This window comes from Branchiostoma lanceolatum, chromosome 17 (assembly GCF_035083965.1).
Source record: "Branchiostoma lanceolatum isolate klBraLanc5 chromosome 17, klBraLanc5.hap2, whole genome shotgun sequence".
NCBI lineage: Eukaryota > Metazoa > Chordata > Leptocardii > Amphioxiformes > Branchiostomatidae > Branchiostoma > Branchiostoma lanceolatum.
Genome location: NC_089738.1, coordinates 7,757,826 through 7,778,516, shown reverse-complemented (window position 1 = coordinate 7,778,516; position 20,691 = coordinate 7,757,826). Strand labels below are relative to the sequence as shown.

The 20,691-nt window shown below is 39.4% G+C and overlaps 2 protein-coding genes and 2 long non-coding RNA genes across 4 annotated transcripts in view; 3 read left to right on the top strand and 1 right to left on the bottom strand.

Annotated features, from left to right (window-relative positions):
* The window catches only part of LOC136423336 (tyrosine-protein kinase RYK-like), a 189,224-nt gene that overhangs the window by 43,320 nt on the left and 125,213 nt on the right, over nt 1–20,691 (top strand). The window lies entirely within an intron of this gene.
* On the top strand, nt 385–2,531 carry LOC136422669 (uncharacterized). Its single transcript, XR_010753657.1, has 2 exons — nt 385–648; nt 1,295–2,531. It is a non-coding gene; the product is annotated as an uncharacterized lncRNA (long non-coding RNA).
* On the bottom strand, nt 2,020–20,686 carry LOC136422663 (eukaryotic translation initiation factor 2A-like). The gene is made up of 20 exons (XM_066410489.1): nt 20,568–20,686; nt 19,492–19,561; nt 17,391–17,465; nt 16,748–16,869; nt 16,214–16,304; nt 13,249–13,328; nt 12,591–12,691; nt 11,764–11,872; nt 10,923–11,039; nt 10,242–10,310; nt 9,602–9,703; nt 9,271–9,311; nt 8,633–8,766; nt 7,889–8,049; nt 7,101–7,165; nt 6,386–6,431; nt 4,660–4,739; nt 3,829–3,957; nt 3,546–3,611; nt 2,020–3,243 (listed from the first exon to the last, which is right to left on the bottom strand). The coding sequence occupies exons 1-20, from the start codon at nt 20,593–20,595 to the stop codon at nt 3,178–3,180; spliced, it is 1,752 nt and encodes a 583-aa protein (XP_066266586.1). The 5' UTR covers nt 20,596–20,686; the 3' UTR covers nt 2,020–3,177.
* LOC136422667 (uncharacterized) lies at nt 13,527–14,907 on the top strand. The gene is made up of 2 exons (XR_010753656.1): nt 13,527–13,922; nt 14,448–14,907. It is a non-coding gene; the product is annotated as an uncharacterized lncRNA (long non-coding RNA).

The window sequence follows — 20,691 nt, the reverse complement described above, 5'->3', positions numbered from 1 at the left end:
ATGTCAGTAACAGAATTTTCCTTCAGAATGATCCTGTCAATTATGAAAAAATGTCTGTTTTTGACAGGATGCCCTTTCAGAGGGTCAGCATGCCTTCTTCTGTGAAGCATAGCGAGCTATTTTTACCGTAAATCGTTGCTCGCCAGCTCTAATTCAACGTTATGCGTTATCGGTAAATTTCGTTAAGCGTAATCTGTGGCTTTGATTGTACATAGTACGTTATCGACGCGACTATCTTCAGTTTTTTTTTTTTTTTGTCCCGCTCTGAAAGGACTTCCATGCAAAAGAAGAAGCTAAACCGAAGTCAGTTGTCATTATTGAAAGCCTAGCGACGGCCGCAATTCCTGTCCGTCTAGCGCTGCTTTTGACAGAGGTGTTCGGAATACTAGTAGAACAGGGGGCGTGGCTTCGGGATAGGTCTATTGTTACTACTAGTACTAGTATGTCACCATTTTGTTCTCAGTACTTCCTATTGGTTGGGAAAAAATTGGCCTGGGAAAAAATCACATGGTGTGACAGAGTTGCACAGAGATGACACGTATGGAAGAGAGTGGTCTGATCCACAGATGGCAGGCGATATCTCCGTAGACAATTGGAGTGGGCTGGTGTTTTTCTTGATGCCAGGCCTCATCCTTCTCTTCCTTTTTGGTACGTACCTTTGCTGCAACACATTTTCTCAGACACGAGTCTTGATTATATGTGTAAACTTCATGTTCGCTGGACTAATTTTTTCATTGTTTCTTTGTTGACCAATGGCTTTTCTTTCAGTGTTCTTTCAAGGAGCATAACTGGCATAGAAAAAAGTGGTATGATCACTGTTTGGCAAATTTATGCTGTTATGTGAACATACTATGCATTGTTATGGAGGGGGGGGGGGCACTCTACATTGTTGCCTTTCAAAATGTCCATGTGTGTGTGTACCGTTAATGAGAAATAATCTAATAAACAGGTTTACTTAGTAGGTCCTTTAGGTTCCCACGCCCTGTAGCATGTGTATAGAGTATGTGAGAAGGCAGCTTTTGGTTGCAAATAACTTGTAATTTTAACCTTGTTGCAGCTTTATTTGCTTTTTTCCAAGTCATACAATCCTGTGAATTCTGTATCAAAGTTGAACTGTAATTTCCAATAAAAAAATTTGACTTACCCAAATTTTGGACTGATCAACTTGTCTGTCGAAAATTCTATTTTTGTGTTTTAAATTAAGTTCAACTTTGGTCCAGAAATAATTAATTCTATGTATACCAATACAGAGGAGCTTTCAATTGTAATGCTGACGAATCTTTCCTCTTCACAGCATGCTTTGTTCATGAGTCATCCAAAAATGAGAAGAAAAAGATAAATAAGAAGCATAAAGATGAAGTCTTAAAGGCCAAGAAAGATTGCCATGAACAGCAATGCAGTACCAGTCATGACAACCTAAAAACAACACAACAAGAAAATTCTGAGCTTGGAACAAAGCCGACAAATCCCCATGAACTAAAGGAGAGAGATCTTGAATACATCGCCAATCTTGAAGAAGCAAATCACACACTGAAGGAAGACTACAAGAATCTGCAACAAAGGGCCAGCTCACTTCGTAGCAACCTAGCAAGGATGCAACTGGAAAACTCCAACCTGGTCGAACTCTTAGCAAGTCAGGAGAAACTAAAGCAGAGAAGTTACCGTTACATGTCTCAGCTGAGAGAGGAGAATCAAACGCTGAGGGAAAACAACAGGAAGATGCGACAAGAGAGGAGCATCAGTTTGGAGAAAGCGAGAATGATGCAGCAGGAAAACTCTGAGCTTAAAGAAAAATTGTCGAGTCATCCAAACTAGAAGAAAAGAAACAAGATTTTGTGTCAAAGCTTGATTAAGAGTACTGGACTGCTATCCACAATGTACAGAAGTGAGTTGTCTACAGGTATCGTGGGACATTTATTAGTTAAGATTAGATTGGACAAGATGTTATTCATTAATTGATATTGTGTATCTAAAATATTATGGTCATGTACCTTGAAAGAGAAAGTAGAAAATACAATATTTCAATGTTGCTGGTGAAGAGCAGATTTCTTTATTTTCTGTTTAAGCTGTGGAAAATAAGCTGAGAAATATATGAAATTGTTTTGAATAATCATGATCTAATATGAAGATAGATCAATAAGTGTGCTTGCCATTGAATCTGTGGGAATCCCTTTAGTGAAGGCAAGATCATTATTATTGATGAACAGGTTCTCCCCGACTTACAGCTATACCATACACTGGTAAAAGCATTGATCTTACTTTTATATTTCCATAGGTAAAGTTACTATTGTTAAACAGCCATCCAAACTGGCCTTCCTATTTGGCAAGTTAAGTAGTTGTTTATAGTCATCAATACCAGAAGGCTTGTTACACTCTCTGACTTTTATTAACTTTTGTTAAGCTTCTTTGAACAATATCTTATAAATTGTTTGTACTTATTTTCTCTTTAAAGCTGCAAATAATAAGCTGCAATATATCTTTGAGTGGGTTATCCCATTAAAAAGGTAGATGGGCGGATCAGTATCTTTAAAGGCAGGCTAAACTTAATTTCGTAAAGCATACTGCAGTATGTTAAATATACCACTAAGACCAGTTATGACTTCTTTTACACTAGTCCATCATAGATTAGCGTTTTTACAACATTTGAAATTCGCGGCGTGGTGATGTAATACTAGCGATGTCCAAAGACCTTTGACCTTTGTGACGTCAGATTCCGAGTCGGAGGAATGGCGTCTGGAGCAATTCCTATGGTGCAGGTGTGGCCGAATCGGAATCTGACGTCACAAAGGTCAAAGCTCTTTGGACATCGCCAGTATTACATCACCACACCGCGAATTTCAAATATTGTAGAAACGCTAATCTATGATGGACTCATGTAAAAGAAGTCAGAACTGGTCTTAGTGGTATACTTAACATACTGCAGTATGCTTTACGAAATTAAGTTTAGCCTGCCTTTAAACAAAACAAATAGAAGTACATATTTAGGATATAGGACAATAATCATCCAGCTTAACACCCTTCTTCAAACAAGAATATCATGTAACAAATGATGCTCGAGTACCCTTTTAATAATAAGAACTGTAGTGACAATGACAATGGTCAAGGTTTTCAAGGTGTTCAGTGCAAAACTAGACTAGTGATGTCTACACTATCGTCACTATAGACTTGTCTTTGTTGCTAACTTCCCAGTTCCAGCTGTTCCAGTTCCTTTAGTAAGGCAGCTTCTCCCTTTATCTTCTCAAGCTGAAACATAGGTGGGAGACATTTTATAGATAAAATACATGGAAAGGACCTCAGATAGGTTGCACACCAACGTTCCTATTGGCTGGGTACTCAACATAGAAACTTTGACTCACTTTTTACTTTGCCTTTTCTCATACTAAGCAAACTAAATGTAATTATTACATTATGAAACCAACTAATTTTGAAAAGTTACTCTCTGATCACAAAAGGTAAGAGAATGTCTGTATGTTTAGAGCTGTGTTAAGACAATAAAATTCTGATACTAAAGAACAAGAAATAAACATCAAATAAAAAAACCTTACCTGGTTTGACTCCAGTGGTTTCCCAGACTTCTGTTGCTCCTTAAGCTGCTCTATTTGTCTCAGTTTCTGTCCAGAAATATTAAACAAAAACAGCATAAATACACAGCAAGGATTTCTGAAGTCAAAAGGATGAAGAGTTGATTTTCAACATACAAAGCATGTCTTCCACATCTTTTTAAAGATTCATGTATTCACATGTACCCTATTATTTAAAATATGTTTATATTCTAATGTATATCATGAGTCATAGATTAAAAGTGTAAAACCAAAACTCTACAAGTACCTTCTTCAGTCCTTTGATTTTCTTCTCGGAGTCAGCACTAACTGCGGTGCTGGTGACAGAAGGGGGCGGGGTACCCAGGATGTGTGTTGCCATGGCGAGAGCATCCCTCTGCTCCTGGCTACGAGCATCCTGATATGCAAACAAGCAAAAGAAATCTCATCTCAGACAGGAAAATAACCAATGCAAAATTGGTAAAATGAGCAGACTTCGACCCCTTTACACATAGTGCTTTGCAATTTTTCCAAAACATAGCAGCACGTAAGTTGGGAAGAAACACTCTGTGTTAGAAACACAAACTACTCTCCAAGCCGAAGATGGGTTCAGCAGGATTTTGACGTGTTTTTAGCCGTTTTTGTATGGCTTTCTATTTTGTCATTTTTTTTGTCTAGTTGGGTTGGCTAGACAAAAAAAATGACAAAATAGAAAGCCAGACAAAACCTGCCGGAACCTGTCTTCTGCTTGGGGAGTAACACAAACATGCCAAAGACAAGTTCATTCGGGTGGAGGAAAAAGAATTGTAGTATTGGCCTACAATTCCATACGTACCGCGTGTAAAAGAACCCAACACACTTATCTTACCAAAAAGAGGTGACCCAGTGTGCTTGGCTAAATACTTGTACGCGAGCTGTAGTGAAGCCGCATTGCACACTAGCCAACGAAAAAGCATCATGCTTCATCCTCAGTCTGAGGTTTGACCGCTCTTTACTTTTATGACTCTGTATCTCACTATCTGCAGTGTATAGCCAGGGTAACCGCCCTCTGGCATTAAAAAAATGCTCTATACCGTATGAACTCTAAGTGAAATCATTCTAATGTGACTTGTCTCCCTACCATTGGTGCTTGCTGCTGTTGTTTTGCTTTCTTTGCTTCTCTCTTCTTCTTGTTCTTCAGTGCCGCTTTGGAGAGGTTTTCTGTAACAAATTTGATTAAAGCTTTTACATAATATCTCCTTTAGTATGGATTTAACTACGTTTTTCCATATATTACACATGCAGAAAACTTTATCTAGTACATCAACAAGTTTCTTTCAAGATGTTCTATACCTTGCGCTTCAGTGGTAGGCTGTTAAGATAAGCTCTTCAAGACATTTTTTTTCTTGTGTTTTTTTTTTGCAATCTGACAATCAATCATAGTACTGTATTAGTAACTTGTAGATCTACATGAATGTACAGTCAAACCTGCCTAGGCGACCACCTTTTCAACGCGACCACCTGGCCATGGCGACCGCTTTTTCTCGGTCCCGAAAATTTGCCCCATAGGCGCAAGCATTAAGCTGCCTGCCCAAGGCGACCACCTGTCCAACGCGACCGCGACCGCCACGAATTGGGACCGCACAGAGCACAATCCCTGCCCATGGCGGCCGCCTAATTTTCAAGCGTGTGGTGACATCGGATCATTTTGCTGTCGGATTTCACAGAAATGTTTTCAAGACTTTGAAGGACAAAAATATATGGAATAGCAATGTTATAGCACAGATTCCTCCATGAAGTGTTTTAATAAAACGTTTCCCCTATAAACATTGTAAAGACAAATGTTTGTGATGTTGTTGTGCCTATTGTAATCTTATAGTTTACCGCAAACTCAGTTCAATTTTCAAAACGAATACGTAGTGCATGGTGTCAAAAAGTCAGATTTCACACAAATTACTATCTATTTCTTGTATTTTTAACAAAAATGTGTCTGTGTCTTACTAAATTCCGTCGAAAAATGACTTCGCGGCGGGCAAAACATCGGGCGAGAAATGTTGTTCCTTGGTCCCGACGCCATCTTGGATTTGGCGCGGCTTGGATTTGGCGTACCGCTGACCTTTCTAAAACACGATGCTTTTGTGTATGAACATTAACGAATACTCTAGTTATTGATGAAAAATAATATTCTCATTTTCCATGAATCTCACAAACCTTTATTGGACGCTGTGCATTCTGCTGCACTGACTTACCTTTCGATGCGGTCGCACAGACTGACAGAGCTTGGCGGCACGACGAAATCACACCGTTCCGTTTTCATCTTTAGTTGTCAGATCGCAAACTTTTTGCCCCTTTTATCCATCGGCGCCCCAAAAAAGGCTAGGGCCAGCAGATGTTTTCTAGGGATTTGTCTTAGGCCTTAAAACTTCGATGATGTGCATGTGTGTGTGTGTACTATTTAATGTAACGTGTGAATGCAGAAGGGCGCTGCGAGATCATCGAGGCAACCATTGTTTTGTAGTCAAAATTATGACGAAAAGTTTTACACGATGTAGCGGCATAGAATTATTACAACGATAACGCAAAATGTAATTTTTGGAGGATCTTTCTGTCAATGAGAATTGAACCTGGTGGGGGTCATGCTGTCTAAATCCACATAATTTTCCATCCATTTACGTACTGTATTTGAAAACCTCCACCTGGAAACATGTGAGTTGAATCCTCTTCATGGCGACCACCTGTCCATTGCGACCGTTTTTGCTGGGTCCGCCGGGTGGTCGCCTTGGGCAGGTTTGACTGTATGTCTATTTTCTTTTTTGAGATGGATTAATCATGTTCTGGTATCAGATGTATGTAGAGAAACCAGTTACCATCTTTGTTCTCCATCCGCTCATTCTGTGGTAGCTCCTCTTCATGCTACAAAGAACAATAAAAGGTACCTTTTACAGCAGTGCTCAGTACAGTCACCCTCCCGAGCAGGCCCGATATGCTCAGTTTGTTACCTCCCATAGCGGCCCTGCTACTTCAAGCCTGTAAAATCGCTTCTGTCGACGTCACCGACACTACAGCTTTCAGCCAATCAGAGGGTTTGCTCAAACTCATCTAATGCAAACCGTAAAGGAGGTTACGTCTTACATCGTTACATTGGGCTCAGGACAAAATAACCGCTGTTTGTGCCAAATAAGGGTAGAATCATTAATTATTCATGAGTGAGTGTTGATGACGTCGCCAGAAGCGATTTTACAGGCTTGAAGTGGCAGGGCCGCTATGGGAGGTAACAAACCGAGCATATCGAGCCTGCTCCGGAGGGTGAGGACAGTACGACCTAATGTATACACTTTGAGCTGAAAGATGAATATCACTGGTAGAAATGATAATTTTATAATCATGCACTAGAAATCATAAGAAACACATTTAACATTTTAAGGGAAGGAAAAGGATGAAATACGATATAGATCATTAGTGTCGACTGGATGCTAACTCCATTGTATCACAGTCTAGCCTCATCTTCAGTAAAATTTTGACCTCCTGCTTGATCACAAGTACTTGGAGTGTAGGAGTGAAATTGAGAGTGCGCATACTTACCAGTTTGGTTGGAGATGTGTGGCCGAGGGCTCTGGCACCAGGGGGTCGATACACCGCTGGCTTGGCTACAGGAAGAACAAAAAAGGTACTCCAAATTGATGTACATAATGTAATTGTATCTAAGTAAAAGTAGCAAGGGTTTGCATATCCATCAAAGCACTTCAATTGAAACAAAGCTACAAGATCAGATAGAAGTATTGCTAATGGAGGAAAATTTCAGCAAGTAAGACTATCACAAATTGACATTACAAGAGTCTACTGACAAAGTACCATTACAGGTACATGTTACTATCAAAGCTATAGCAAAACAATTATGTCCATTTGCAAACTTGATCTTTTAAAGGAAAGCTACACAAAAAATTGAAAATACTTCTATGGTATGCTTAATATATTCCAAAGTCAAATTCTTACTTCAAGTTGTTTCACATAAGTCCGTCATAGTTCTGGGATTTTCCACACTTTGCAACTTATGCCGTGCTGAAGCCTTCTCGCCTGATAATTGAATTATATGACGTCAGTGTTTCAAATTTTTCACCTGATGATGAATTTTAGAACACTGACGTCATATGATACAATCATCAGGTGAAAAATTTGAAACACTGACGTCATATAATTCAATTATCAGGTAAGAAGGCGTCAGCACAGCATAAGTTGCAAAGTGTGGAAAATCCCAGAACTATGACGGACTTATGTGAAACAACTTGAAGTAAGAATTTGACTTTGGAATACATTAAGCATAGCATAGAAGGATTTTCAATTTTTTGTGTAGCTTTCCTTTAAGTTCCCACCTTCTTGTGTCTGAGCGGCTGCCCTCGCTGGCTGGTACGACAGCTGTGTTGCAGGGAACACACCAGGCTGATACGACTGCCAGGCAACCTCCCACAGCTCCTCATTCATCCCCAACGCCTTCTCATCCAGCTGGTGGCCGGTGTAGTGCCACATCTTGTAGCTGGGAGGGGTTTGATGATGGTTAAAAGAACAGCTTGTTAAGGGCCCGTTCACATTTGTGCGTATATTCATGGCTGTATGAATTGCATACTGACATTTTTTGCTTAAAATTTGCAGAAAAGAAGTTGTTTTTAACTTTGACCCACCGTTGTGTAGTCTCGCTATCACACAAAAAATACGAAGACTTTTTTGGCCGCAAAATTTACTGAAGGCAACAAATGTAAATACATGTACTCAACTCATACAGACTTGAATACATGCAGAAGTGTAAATGCCCCCTAACATTAAGCTGAATTTTCTGTGAATCAGTTGTAATTTTTGCAAAAGTTCAGCATACTAAAAGGATGGGTGGGCAGTCCATTCAAATAGGGAGGGGTGAGGCAGGGAATACCAGAGTCACCTTTGGTTAATCCTCCAACCTATCATAAGTATCCTTTCATTTTGACAGACTGACTAAACATGACCATTTTAGATTCCATATCTTCCTATACCATGATCCTCTCCCTCATTTTCTTTAACAATAATCCCTATTTCAAAGTGTCCTGATCACCCCCCTAAGTGCCTGCTCATGGTTCAGCCCTTACCCATTGCCGACCCTTAGCCTGGGTGAGGTGGTGGCTGTGACAAAGTGGACGCCATCAGGTGACCAGGCGAAGTAGGTGGTGTCAGGGGCCTGTACCAAGGCTATCTTCTGCAGCTTTCTCCTGTCCCAAACTTCCTGTAAACACAATATGGGATCACCCAAATGGCAAGGTAACAAAAATAACAAAACTTAAAGTTACACAATACAGATGTTACTCAATCACCTGGACAAGTTTTGTAAGTGGTCATACACTTCAGATAGCAACTGCTATCTTTTGCAAGTGGCTGGGGGAAGAAAGCAGATGCTTTCTGAAACATCTGACAACGTACAAAACTTGTCAAGTAATAGTTGTATTGTGTATCTTATTAGCTGGTTGTCTAACCGTCATCAATGATAAAATGATGATAAAAGGTTTTCGGCATCAAACATAGTGCACCGTAGATCCTTTTGTGGACTACAATGTAGTTTCCGATTTACGCAAGTTTTAAAACAGACGTCTGTAAAATTATCCAACTTCTTTTGAATACAAAATTTGTCACAATACTCTTTTCGCAAAAGATGTCACTTTTCAAAGACTACCATTCCTGGTGTGTTTGAAAAGTTGACACAAACTTTATTACAAAAAAAGTCAATACTTACTATGTTCCCCCGAAGGTTGCCAAACCCAGCAAGGGCAAGGAGTAAGAGGGTTAAGGAAATGACAAGCTTTACACTTGAAGAATCATTAAAAAACTGTAAAAACAGAACAATAATCTAACATATTTTAAGAATGTTACAAATCACTATCAAATACATGCTTACACATTACAATGATGAACTTTATTCCTTGACACATGGTACAATGTACAGCAAAAAACAACAATACATTTACAACTACAATGCTAATCTATCATACATCTGGTACTGCAAACTTTAAGATATCAAGAATAAAAGTATATGGGTTAACAACATTGTCATGCTGAAAGGATATTGTTGCCCTGTGGGTTATAAGAACACAGGTTCCTGGGTCCTGTACCGAAGTCAAACACAGGCTCACACTTCAGGTTGAAGATAGTGGCCTTGGCAGGCATGACTGGGGTGTACTTGGTCAAGGAACTCTCTTAACTAACACACGGACATTCAATGTTAAAATCAAGACATAAGAATATTGTATCATACCATTACTAGTGTGAATACATTTTGGGCAGTAATCATAAAGGTACAGAAGTTAAAGGGGAGGAGGTACACACAAGTGCGTATATTCAAGTCCTAGCGTATTTGAATTTTTGTCTTAGGTAAAGTTTGCAGCCAAAAAAAATAGTTTTTTGTTTGTTCGATAACCAGGCTACACAACTGTGGGTCAAAGATAAAAACAACTTCTTCCCCGCAAACTTTACCTAGGCCAAAAATAATGTCTATACGTAACTCACACAGAATGGAAAATATGCAGTCATGTGAACCCCCCTTTACTTTGTAGTGATTTCGTCTATGATAGAAAATTAGACACCAAGAACAAAATATACTGTACTTCCTCTATAGGTGAAGTCCCATTCTTACAAGCACAACACATCTTAACGACTGCAAAACACAAAGCACAAGTGTTTCTGCCTCAACTATAATGTAAAGGATACATCCATATACAACACAGAACTCTGTTGAGTCAGGATTCCAGTCAGTAGAGTAGATAGGGCCCTTCTTAGCTGAAAATGTCAGAATAACACATTAAAGGTTTTTTCAACTTTGCTGCAGCCTACTTTTCTTGTCAATCACTTGATTAAAAAAACGAAACATGTAGGCCATACCAACTGTCTTCTAAATCGTAATACATATTGAAACTACTCCGATTGCGTCAGCTGAGCTACAACAGCGTCACAACTTTTGAAGCTGAGAGGATAGCAGCCGCTGAGGCCAAGAGGAGGGCTAGAAAAGCCCGGCTGCAACAGAACTGATGAACTGAAATGACACTATGTAGATTCGCCCTACTCCCTCGAGTGGCTGTCAACACACTCCGATAATAATATACATTCTTGGCAAAGATTTAATGTTGGTCGGTCTTCACAATATGGAAAAGATACAGCAATTGAACTTTAGAATCAAATTTCAACATTCATACATAAACACTAATTCACATATAAACATACGAACACACATTTACACACTCAAACACAGAATGGGAAAGACAGATCAATTCAACTTTAAAATCAAATTTCAACATTCATACATAACCACCCATACAACCACACACATGGTTACATAATTCTTTGTACAAAAAAAACACATAAAAAAAGATGGAATTTCAGTGCGACACTCACAGAGCTGTACAATACTGCTGACTCCATCCACTCCAATGTAGTGCAGGTTCTGTTCTCCATAGTAAGACTGTCCAGTCTGATCTACCTCAGTAGCACACAGTACCAGAAGACCAGTCCCTAAATGTGTGTACACAGATAAAGCCCCGGTTACACATAGCCAAACATGGTCTCCCGACCATCCCTTAATGGTTTGGCGCAGTTGGCTGGTGTTCGCTGCGCCAGCCGAATGTTTTTACATTTTGAAAACATTTGACTGTGAACAATACGTCTAGAATGGGTTGGCTGGTGCTAAGGGTGTGTTTTGGAGTCAGAATTGGTTGTGATAGTGGTCGGGAGCCATGTTCGGCTTTGTGTAACTAGGGCTTATCACAGAGAAGTGCTTGAGCATGGTGATATTGTACATATCAAAGCAAATAATTTCAGGATTAAAAAAAAGCCACAACCATAAATATCCTTTCACCCAGTGTCCGATAAACTTTGACTTTCTTTAGATCCACAATTAGCTTGACACTTCTGTTAACTATTCTTCCTATGTATTTCCTTTACATGTAATACATAATATAAGCTACTTCTTTTACAGGAACGAATGCTAGAAACTGTCTATCTTGTTTGGGTGAACATTGGTTCTTGTGAATCTTAAGACTATCAAAAATAAGGTGTATAAAATAGATCACTGACAGTTCAATAAATCTAGCCAAAGTGCATAGCCAAAGTGTGATAATGTTTTTACAGCTACATGTACTACATGCATATGCTTCACAACTTTATGTACCTTCCTACAGTAACAAAGAACTTTCCTTGTCAAATTCTACCCCCCTCCCCACCCCATCCCATGTTTTACCTTTCTTGTTCCACCTGATGTCTGCCTTGTCTGCCTTGAAGAAGCTCTTATTAGCCAGGGGGGTGGCAAAGTCAGGGCACTTAAACACACGGACAAAGGATGGACCTCCCTAGGAAAAAGACAACAACAATATTCAACCTCATAAATTCTGTTATAAAAAAAATCACATTAGTGCTTTATACTTATCTGTGTGCGACAGTCGTAAATCAGATTGTAATCGAACACATGCTTCTCTGGGTTTGGGGAATGTTGTTCGAACGTATGCTATTCTTTACAGATGTGCACGATGACAAAGACAGTTTGTGAGCAAAATCACCCTATAAGTCTATGACAAAACCAGTTTGTGTGGTTCAAATTCATCTATTGATGATGCTCAAAGTTAAACTGTTAGTTTTTCAAACAGCTGCTGAATTAGATAAAACATTACTTACTGCATCACACTATGATTTACTTCATTACTCTACGGGTTCTATATACAGTATCATCAAATTCAACTTTTTAAGTTTCTTTCTAGCACTCTTGTTCTTTCACAACATCTCATAACTAAGGGTTATGTACAGTCAAACCTGCCCAAGAAGACCACTCAGGGGACCAATAAAATATGGTCTATGTTCATGTGGACAAGTGGTCACTATAGACAGGAATCACAGGATTCTTAATGCTTGCGTCAATGGGAAAAGTTATCTAAAGACCACCAAAAATTGGTCAGGTGGCCCTTACATGTATGTAAAAGTAGTCACTTGTACAGGTTTAATTGTAATTATACTACTATTTTGAACAGCAATAGTTGCAATGTTATTAGTTACAAAACTAAAAAATGTGTATACCTTCTGGCCAGGCACATACACGGCTATCTTGTGAGGCGGAGGGCCTGGAGAGAGCTTGTAGCCAGCCACCTTCTGAACGTCTAGTTTCCGGGCTATGTGGCCTGGAGTTGTCACAAACACAGTCAAGTTTAATATGGAAAGGATTTAAAACATTTGGATACAAACTGTTTTTCGGTGCAAAGTCAAAGTGAGTGTTTAACATGCCTGTATTTAGTAGGTTTTGAGTTCAATCCCAGGCTGAGTCATACTAAAGACTTATATACTGCCAGACTAACAAAGTACATACTGCTTTCTCTGTTAAGCGCTCAGCATTTGGGAAAGCGTATGGTAGTTGTATACACACCACTACATGTACCAGTGGACTAGCCCCATGCTGTAGTGATTGCACAAAGTTGTGTGGCCCAAGGGCTATTGAAGCGGAGATATGCCCTATGCACCTAATCTCCAAGCAGATCTATCGGTGGCAATGACAGTATCCAACTGGCAAAAACTTTTGACTTTAATACACACTTCATTAATATTCAGCAAATTACTATGTATGTATGTATAGATACATGTACATTAGAGCAATAGTAGGGGAAGAAAGTTACCATCATGAAACTTAAAAGATAAGCATTTTACTGAAGGGGTAACAACATTATGAAAGAAAGACCCTTACTGAAGTCCCCATTCTCAAACAGGTGGATCTCGTTGACTGCATGTGCACACAACACCTCATCATCTGTCCACTGGGGCTCCCTATGGGGGTAAAGAGATGAAAATCAACCTCAAGGCAATCTCAATTCTACACTAGCATGAACCTAGATTAGTTATGCTTTCTAGTACCAGAATTATCAGCCCAGGATTTAGTTGTTCAAAAAGCTTTTCCCTAGAACTATCATAGAGTGGAACTTGTTGCCACCAAGTATAGTAGGGACATCCCTTATTAGATTAGCTAGCGCAATTCACCTTGTAATAACGTGCGAAATCTGACTCCCCCGTATTACGGGCCTAAGTTGGTCAATTAAAAAAATTGTGAAAAAAAAAGTATAATACTTACAAGCACCAGATTTTGTGTGTATTACCATCAATATCTTATCTCTATGTGTACGGAATTTCTTATAAATACAAGTTACTGGTGTTGAGTTAGAGCGTGATTAACGAGCAGACACACCCGCCCCGCTAGCGGCGTCCGCCGCGGGCCCGATTTCAGCGAAGGGCGGAATCGAACTCCGCACTTTGACCGAATTTCCACCGGGTCAAACGAATATTATGGTCTGTATAAACGTCACGAACACGTTCTAGAGGATTTTAGGAACAGTTTGGCGGGTGCCGCAAATTTCTATGTGCAAGGTAAGTCAATTTATGACGATTTTGAAAACTTTGATCACGTTTTTCGCCCCTATAGATGTAAATGATCAATTTGCGGCACCGGAAATACGATAAAGCATGTTCTTAGCTTTAATTTGACACCAGATTTACTGCATATAGTTTGGGATAAATGCGGTGGGAATTGTGTTTTCTGCGCGGTGCCATGGCGCGAAGCTGCGGTGCTGCGCGGGACGCGGCGAGTTGTAGGGGGCAGGGCGAACATTGATTATAATGTGGCCTCTTGCACGTTTCTCGTCTTGGGAATACGTAAACTGCGCACATACTATGAAGGTAGATGGGATTAAGTTTTCAGTATCAAGGAGTTTTGCTGATGAATCGATGAGTTCAGCCTGAGGTGTCTGATATCAATTTATTTTGCATGTACAGTATTAATTAAAGATATATACTTGTCAATATCTCTTGTAAAGTAGTTAAGTCCCATACAAGATTTTGTTAATCTTATCCTGGTGGCTTGTCGCCTTGCACTGATTGTCCTTATATGTTTAGGTGTGTCCTGAGGGTCAGCCCTGATTTTCCTGTCCTGAGTGGGAGAAACCGAGTTGACTACTGTCCAAGAATCATTATGAGAATATGTGAATTTCAAAAGAGATTTGTCTAATTTAAGGCAATCTGTGATTGTCTCCTAGCTTTTGAATTCAATTTACAGAGGTCTGATTAAGTGATTAAGTTTAGCAAGAGTAATCCTTGCCAAGAAGTATTCTAAGAATATGTGAATTAAAAAGATTCTCTTCTGGCTTTTGAATTTGATGTACAGAGCTATGATATAGAGTAATCAGTAATCAGAGTAGAGAATTATTCTGAGAGCACGCTTTTGTATCAGCTCTAATCAATTGATGAGACTCTTGGCATGTTAAACCTACATTCCATGCTTAGGATTGTTTTGGAAAAGGCAAGAGTTACATTTTTTATGATTGCATTAAAATGTCATAAATGTACATACATGGAAGCGTCATTCATTGTCCAATTAATTTGACTAATTAGTATGCGGACGATTATGACAAGCAGTCATTGAATAAGAATACTTGAGATTTTTGGTATTATTTTTTCTATTTTGATGAAAGCAGAAGAGAATACATTGTATGCTAGGTGAAAGAAGCCTTAATAATGTGCTTTATTTTACTAATTAATATGCAAATATGCTAATTATTGATTACTTAAGAATTCCAGAGATTATTCATTAGCTAGAAATATTGTGACAGCTAACAGTCCCACTTTCATTTTGAAAAGAAATGAGAGCAGACAAAAATTGTGTAGGCTGAGAGGTAGAAACAGTCATGGTCATGCACTTTGTTGTCCTCATTTGTATGCAAATATGCTAATTAATTAAGAATGACAGAGATTATCTATTTGGTCTACATATTGTGACAACTACCTGTGTCACTATTAGTTTGCATAGAAATGAGATCAAAGAGAAATGCATAGGCCAATATGTAGAAATGTCTTCCTAATTAATATGCAAATATGCTAATTAGTCATTAATCAACAATACCAGAGCTTATAGAGATTATCTTATTGCTAGGCATGTGACAAGTACCAGTTGTTATATTAGTTGTTATATACAATGTGGTAGTAGAGAAACCTGCAGAAGAAGAGCAAATATGCCTAATTAGTATGCAGATATGCTAATCAAAAATAAGATAATAAGTTGTAATGGCTAATTTGCTTGACATCTTGTGGCAGCTGACACTTGCATAAGCAAATTGTGCCAAGAATTTCTGTTGTGAAGCATCAAAACTTGACTACCCCAAATGCATGATACTATTGTACACAATGCCTTTATTACAGTGAAGATACTCCCTGCGGTGCCATATCAGACCCATGGGACTAATGATTAAGTTTTCACCAAAAATGTCAAAATTTATTCTTTCAAAATTCAATATCTCAACTCGGGTTCATCGGATTTGAAATCTGAAAACGGCGTTTTGTTCGGGACACTGAGATCTTTAATCTAAGCTCAAGTACAGTGTGGTATTGAATAATTAAAAAAATCCTCTGTTCTAGCTAATTAGATAGCTTTAAACAACACTAGGTATGCAAAGGTTAGGTGTGACAGTATAATGTAACCAGCTGCTGCCATGCCATATGCTTGTGAAGCTGCTGTATTACGCATAAGGGTGGTTATACCTGCTATATAGATACAGATACAAAGGTATAAGAGGACTGACTATGTACATGTACATCTATAATAATACCCTTCCATAAGATTATGATAAAATCTAGTGAACAGAGGAATGTGTTATATAGAGGCTCACCAGTCTGTCTGTCTCTTGTGAACAAAACTCTTGGCCTTCTGTCCTGTCTTCAAGTCCCAAAGGTGCAGGTTGGGGTACGGAGGACCCTTACCTAGAAAGATATAGCGGTTACATTAACACTCATGGTTTCTCTTAAGGATGTTGGAAACTTTGGTGTCACCATGTTCTCAAATTAAAGCAGAAGTAATTACGTTATGATATATCACATTTTCAGTATCTTTTTGAATTTCTTTTCAGTCTTTCCAACAACCCTGAAGAAGTTGAAACTTGAATGTTCTAACCATTAATCAGTAACGTACTCTCTGGAATATGAAGACTTATCAGTCAGCAAAAAAGGTTAATTCAATAACAACTCTATTTTCTACATTGCATTCTTATAAACAACAATCCATCTATTATCTACTTTATACTGTAATCTAATCATTAAGTCTATCAGGTGAAGTTTTCCAAACTACATCAACTGTTTGTAAACTTGGAATGACTTGAAATTAGGTACTAAAACTTAAAAAGTAAGTTAAAGTTTGAACTACTGACCTACGATGACCTCCCAGGTTGCCATGTAGGTACTGAGGGGGGAGAACAGAATACCGACAACTCGGGGATGCTCTTCCGTCTGGAGTACAACCTCGCCACCGGGTAATCTAACCACCGTCACCCTGAGGGAAAACAATATTGCATGTAAAAAGTGCTGATTTGATTGGCCTAGAACCCAAAGGTCCTGGGTTCGAATCCCCTGACATGCCACTGATGTTGTGCCCTTGCCACCCTTGGCACGACTTTCCTCACTCCAGGTGTAAAAATGGGTACCTGACTTCAGTTGGGGTGGTTGAAGGAGAGGGATGGGCTCTGCCTTCCAATAGCCTGCCCTAGACACAGTGGATAACAACCTAGTGTCCCTACAGTCTCAAAAAGGCTACACGGCTACCTTAACCTTTCGATACAGCTCTCTTGGAATTATATGCCCGTTTCTTGAATAAAATTGATTCTTGTCCTCTATCAATGTCACCAAACTACTCAAAAGTCGGTTTGTGTAATCTAAATGATTGTCTTTCTTTCAAGGCTTCATACTTGCAGGCAAATGAAGAATATTCCTCTTCCTATACGTATACTCCAAGGCAAACAACGTTTTCCCTTACAGAACAAATAAAACTGGCATGAAGATTAGAAAAAATCTTACTGTTGTCCGTTGCACCAAGCAAACAGGCTGCCATCTGGACTGAAGGCCATGACCTTACAGGTACGACTGCCATCCCTGAAGCATGGAAATAAACATACAACTTCTTATACAGTTTCATACCACCAGTTACAACTGAGCATAGCATACACAGGTACTTGCATAAGGAGCAATACTACTGTCTTGCATACATGCATACTAAGTACTAATATCCAAAAATATGATGGTGTAAAAGTTAAAGGTACAGTCAAACCTGTCTATAGCGGTCACTCAAGGGACTGGCCAAAACTGGCCGCTAAGGACAGGTGGCCGCTATGGAGAAAATGTTGATTGATTGACCACGAGTGACACATGTTTTCAGTACCCACTGAGATACATTTATTCACCGTACAGTACACATTTAACATTACATAGGTAAGGCACATTTTAGAAATTCGATTGTTGTTCTTTTACTTCTATTATGGGCTTGAAAAAAGAATTATTGTATCTGCCAACTCCAAAATCCATGGTCTGCTCGAGCTTCATGTCTGAACAGACCAGCATCGCCATACTCAACTCTTGATCCTTCGCGACTGCTTCGCTGCCGGCACACGCGTCACCAACGAGTTTTAATCATATGAAACAAAGTTCTTCGCAGCAAAATGCCCCCTAGTTAGTATAGAACAAAATATATGTTGCTCAGTTGCCACTTACTGTTCGTTTTCGACCGTTTTCAAACACAATATCGTGGCGACAATTTTCCTAATCTGTTGTTGTTTGCTTGTCATGATCGGCTTCTACCATTATGCTAATAGGGTAATGAGAGGAGGGTCGCTCTTTTGAGGGCTTTTTTTCTTTTCAGAAAATTGCAACAGCCCAAATTTTACAAGATAGTAATGTTATCCATATTTAGTTTGAAGCTTTTGGTTCAGTAAGTATCCTCAGTGATAATTTGCAGCAAAATAGATTTAACACACTATACCTCCGCAACAGTGGTGTCTTCCGATGACCTTTATGCTGCTCCGCCATTTTGAAAATCGTGTTTGGGCACATTTTCGGATGAATTCCCGGGGAAAACGGAAATATTGGGCCGACATTGAAATAATTCGCCAACTTAGCGCATCAGATACATGTGCGGGTTGTATTTTCCAAAAACTACCGTAATCTTTGTCCAATCCAAATGCAGAGAAATAGTCAAATATGCTACGATGTACAAACGCAAGCCATGTGAAGAAATACTTGACTTCGCGCGCGTCAAACCATGGATAATCTAACGAAGATAAAACATTCTTGTTTTCTTTATTATTATCCCGTAAAGTTGAGTTCACATAAACTTGATAACTGCATTAAAAAATGAAGATTTTGAACCCGGCGTGCGGTGGCGATGCGGCTTCCACCGGCGCACATTGGCCGTTATCGGCAGTGTTACTGTACTCGCGGGACCGAAAATCGTCTGGCCGCGACCGCGTTGGACAGGTGGCCGCTATAGCCTAATTCTTAATGCTTATGTCAATGGGAAAAATCCAAGGGACCGACAAAAAGTGACCACTATGGGCAGGTGGCCGCTATGCAAAGGTGACCGCTAATACAGGTTTGACTGTAATGTAAATCTATACAACTACAGGATATCGGAGATTCTTTTTACACAACCAGTTAATCTCACCTGCTAACGTTTCAGTGTCTATCAGACACCTTCTTCAGAGCTTCTGACTGGAGTACTGCTTCTCACCGCTCCAGTCAGATAGACACCGAAACGTTAGCAGGTGAGATTATCTGGTTGTGTAAAAAGAATCTCCGATATCCTATATTCTGCCAACCTGATGAAATTATTTTCGGAAATATACAACTACAGATAAAACATTATTCAAAGTAATTTGACTTGACTATTGATTCTACCTCTATATCGAAATCTAAATTGATTGACAAATATGCTATAGATTGGTTTGTGACTCCAACGTTAACGAAGGTCCAACTTCTCAGATATTTTGGAGAAGAATTCTGAAAATTTTAAAGTCAACATCAGCTTACGAGAAGGACTCAGACTGTGCCACTGTGCTAACATTTGTGAGGACTTGTAAGCTAGCTATAGTGTGGTGTTTTTTAAAGAAAATAATGGTACAAGTACCTTTTGAATGCTCGGTTGTCTCTCAGCGCAGGAGGACCCTCCACAAGGGACACCCCCTGGGTGCCACGTGCTGCAGAAACATGGGTCACAAATTTCCTTACCAATATTCCAACAGTAAAGGACATCATGAGATATACACGATTTGTGAAATCTATACGAAAAATTTACAGATACTGTAATCATAACATATTTTAACTGTCTGTCAGGTAATCCTGTGCTGTTGCATGGAATGACATCATTTTCTAAATTTCTATCCCGAAGCTAAGTGATGGATGAATGGATGGAGAAAGAAATGGTAGCTTTTAAAAAGTGATGGATGGATGAAGAGAGAGAGAGAGAAGCTAGATGGATGGATGGGTGGGTGGAGAAAGAAGCGAAATGATAGATGGATGGAGACATGCTAAGGGATGGAAAGATGGATGGATGGATTGAGAGAAGCTAAGGGATTGATAGATGGAGAGAACCTAAGTGATGGATGGATGGAGAAGCTAAGTGATAAATGGATGGATGGATGGATGGAGAGAGAGAAGCTAAGTGATGGATGGATGGATGGAGAGAACCTAAGTGATAGATTGATAGATAGAGAAGAGAGAACCTAAGTGTTGGATGGGTGGAGAGAGAGACCCTAGTGTTGGTTGGTTGGATGGATGGATGGGTGGATGGATGGAGAAACTAAGTGATGGATGGATGGATGGATCAAGGAGGTTAAAAAATTTAACCTCCTTGGATGGATGGATAAAATTATGGTTGGATTGAGAAAGAGAGAGAGGTCTTGATATTATGCTGGCTAAACAGATCTCTAACCATGTACCAGCAACAGAATCATAACAGTTACTCATCCATGTCCCATTCTTTCATTCCTTCATTCCTTGCACAATCAGCTGTCAAACTTGCTGCATGCTGTTAAAATGGCCGGTCAAAATGTCTCAATATTACTGCTCCATTACGTAATACACCGTAAACAAAAAATGACGACAAAACTTAGTTTTCCTGTCCATCCATCTACACTACTGTCGTTTCTCAGATATTTAAGTTTAAGACTAAAATTCAAGAACAGATTTGGAAAACTTTCTTACACGCCAAACTCGGGATGGGGGCCGCCATCTTGGTACCGCACAGCCTGACGGGAAGGTTTTAAAACGCCACGAACTTCCGGTATCAGCACCTTTCCCTCAATATATCCTTCCACGAATACAACCA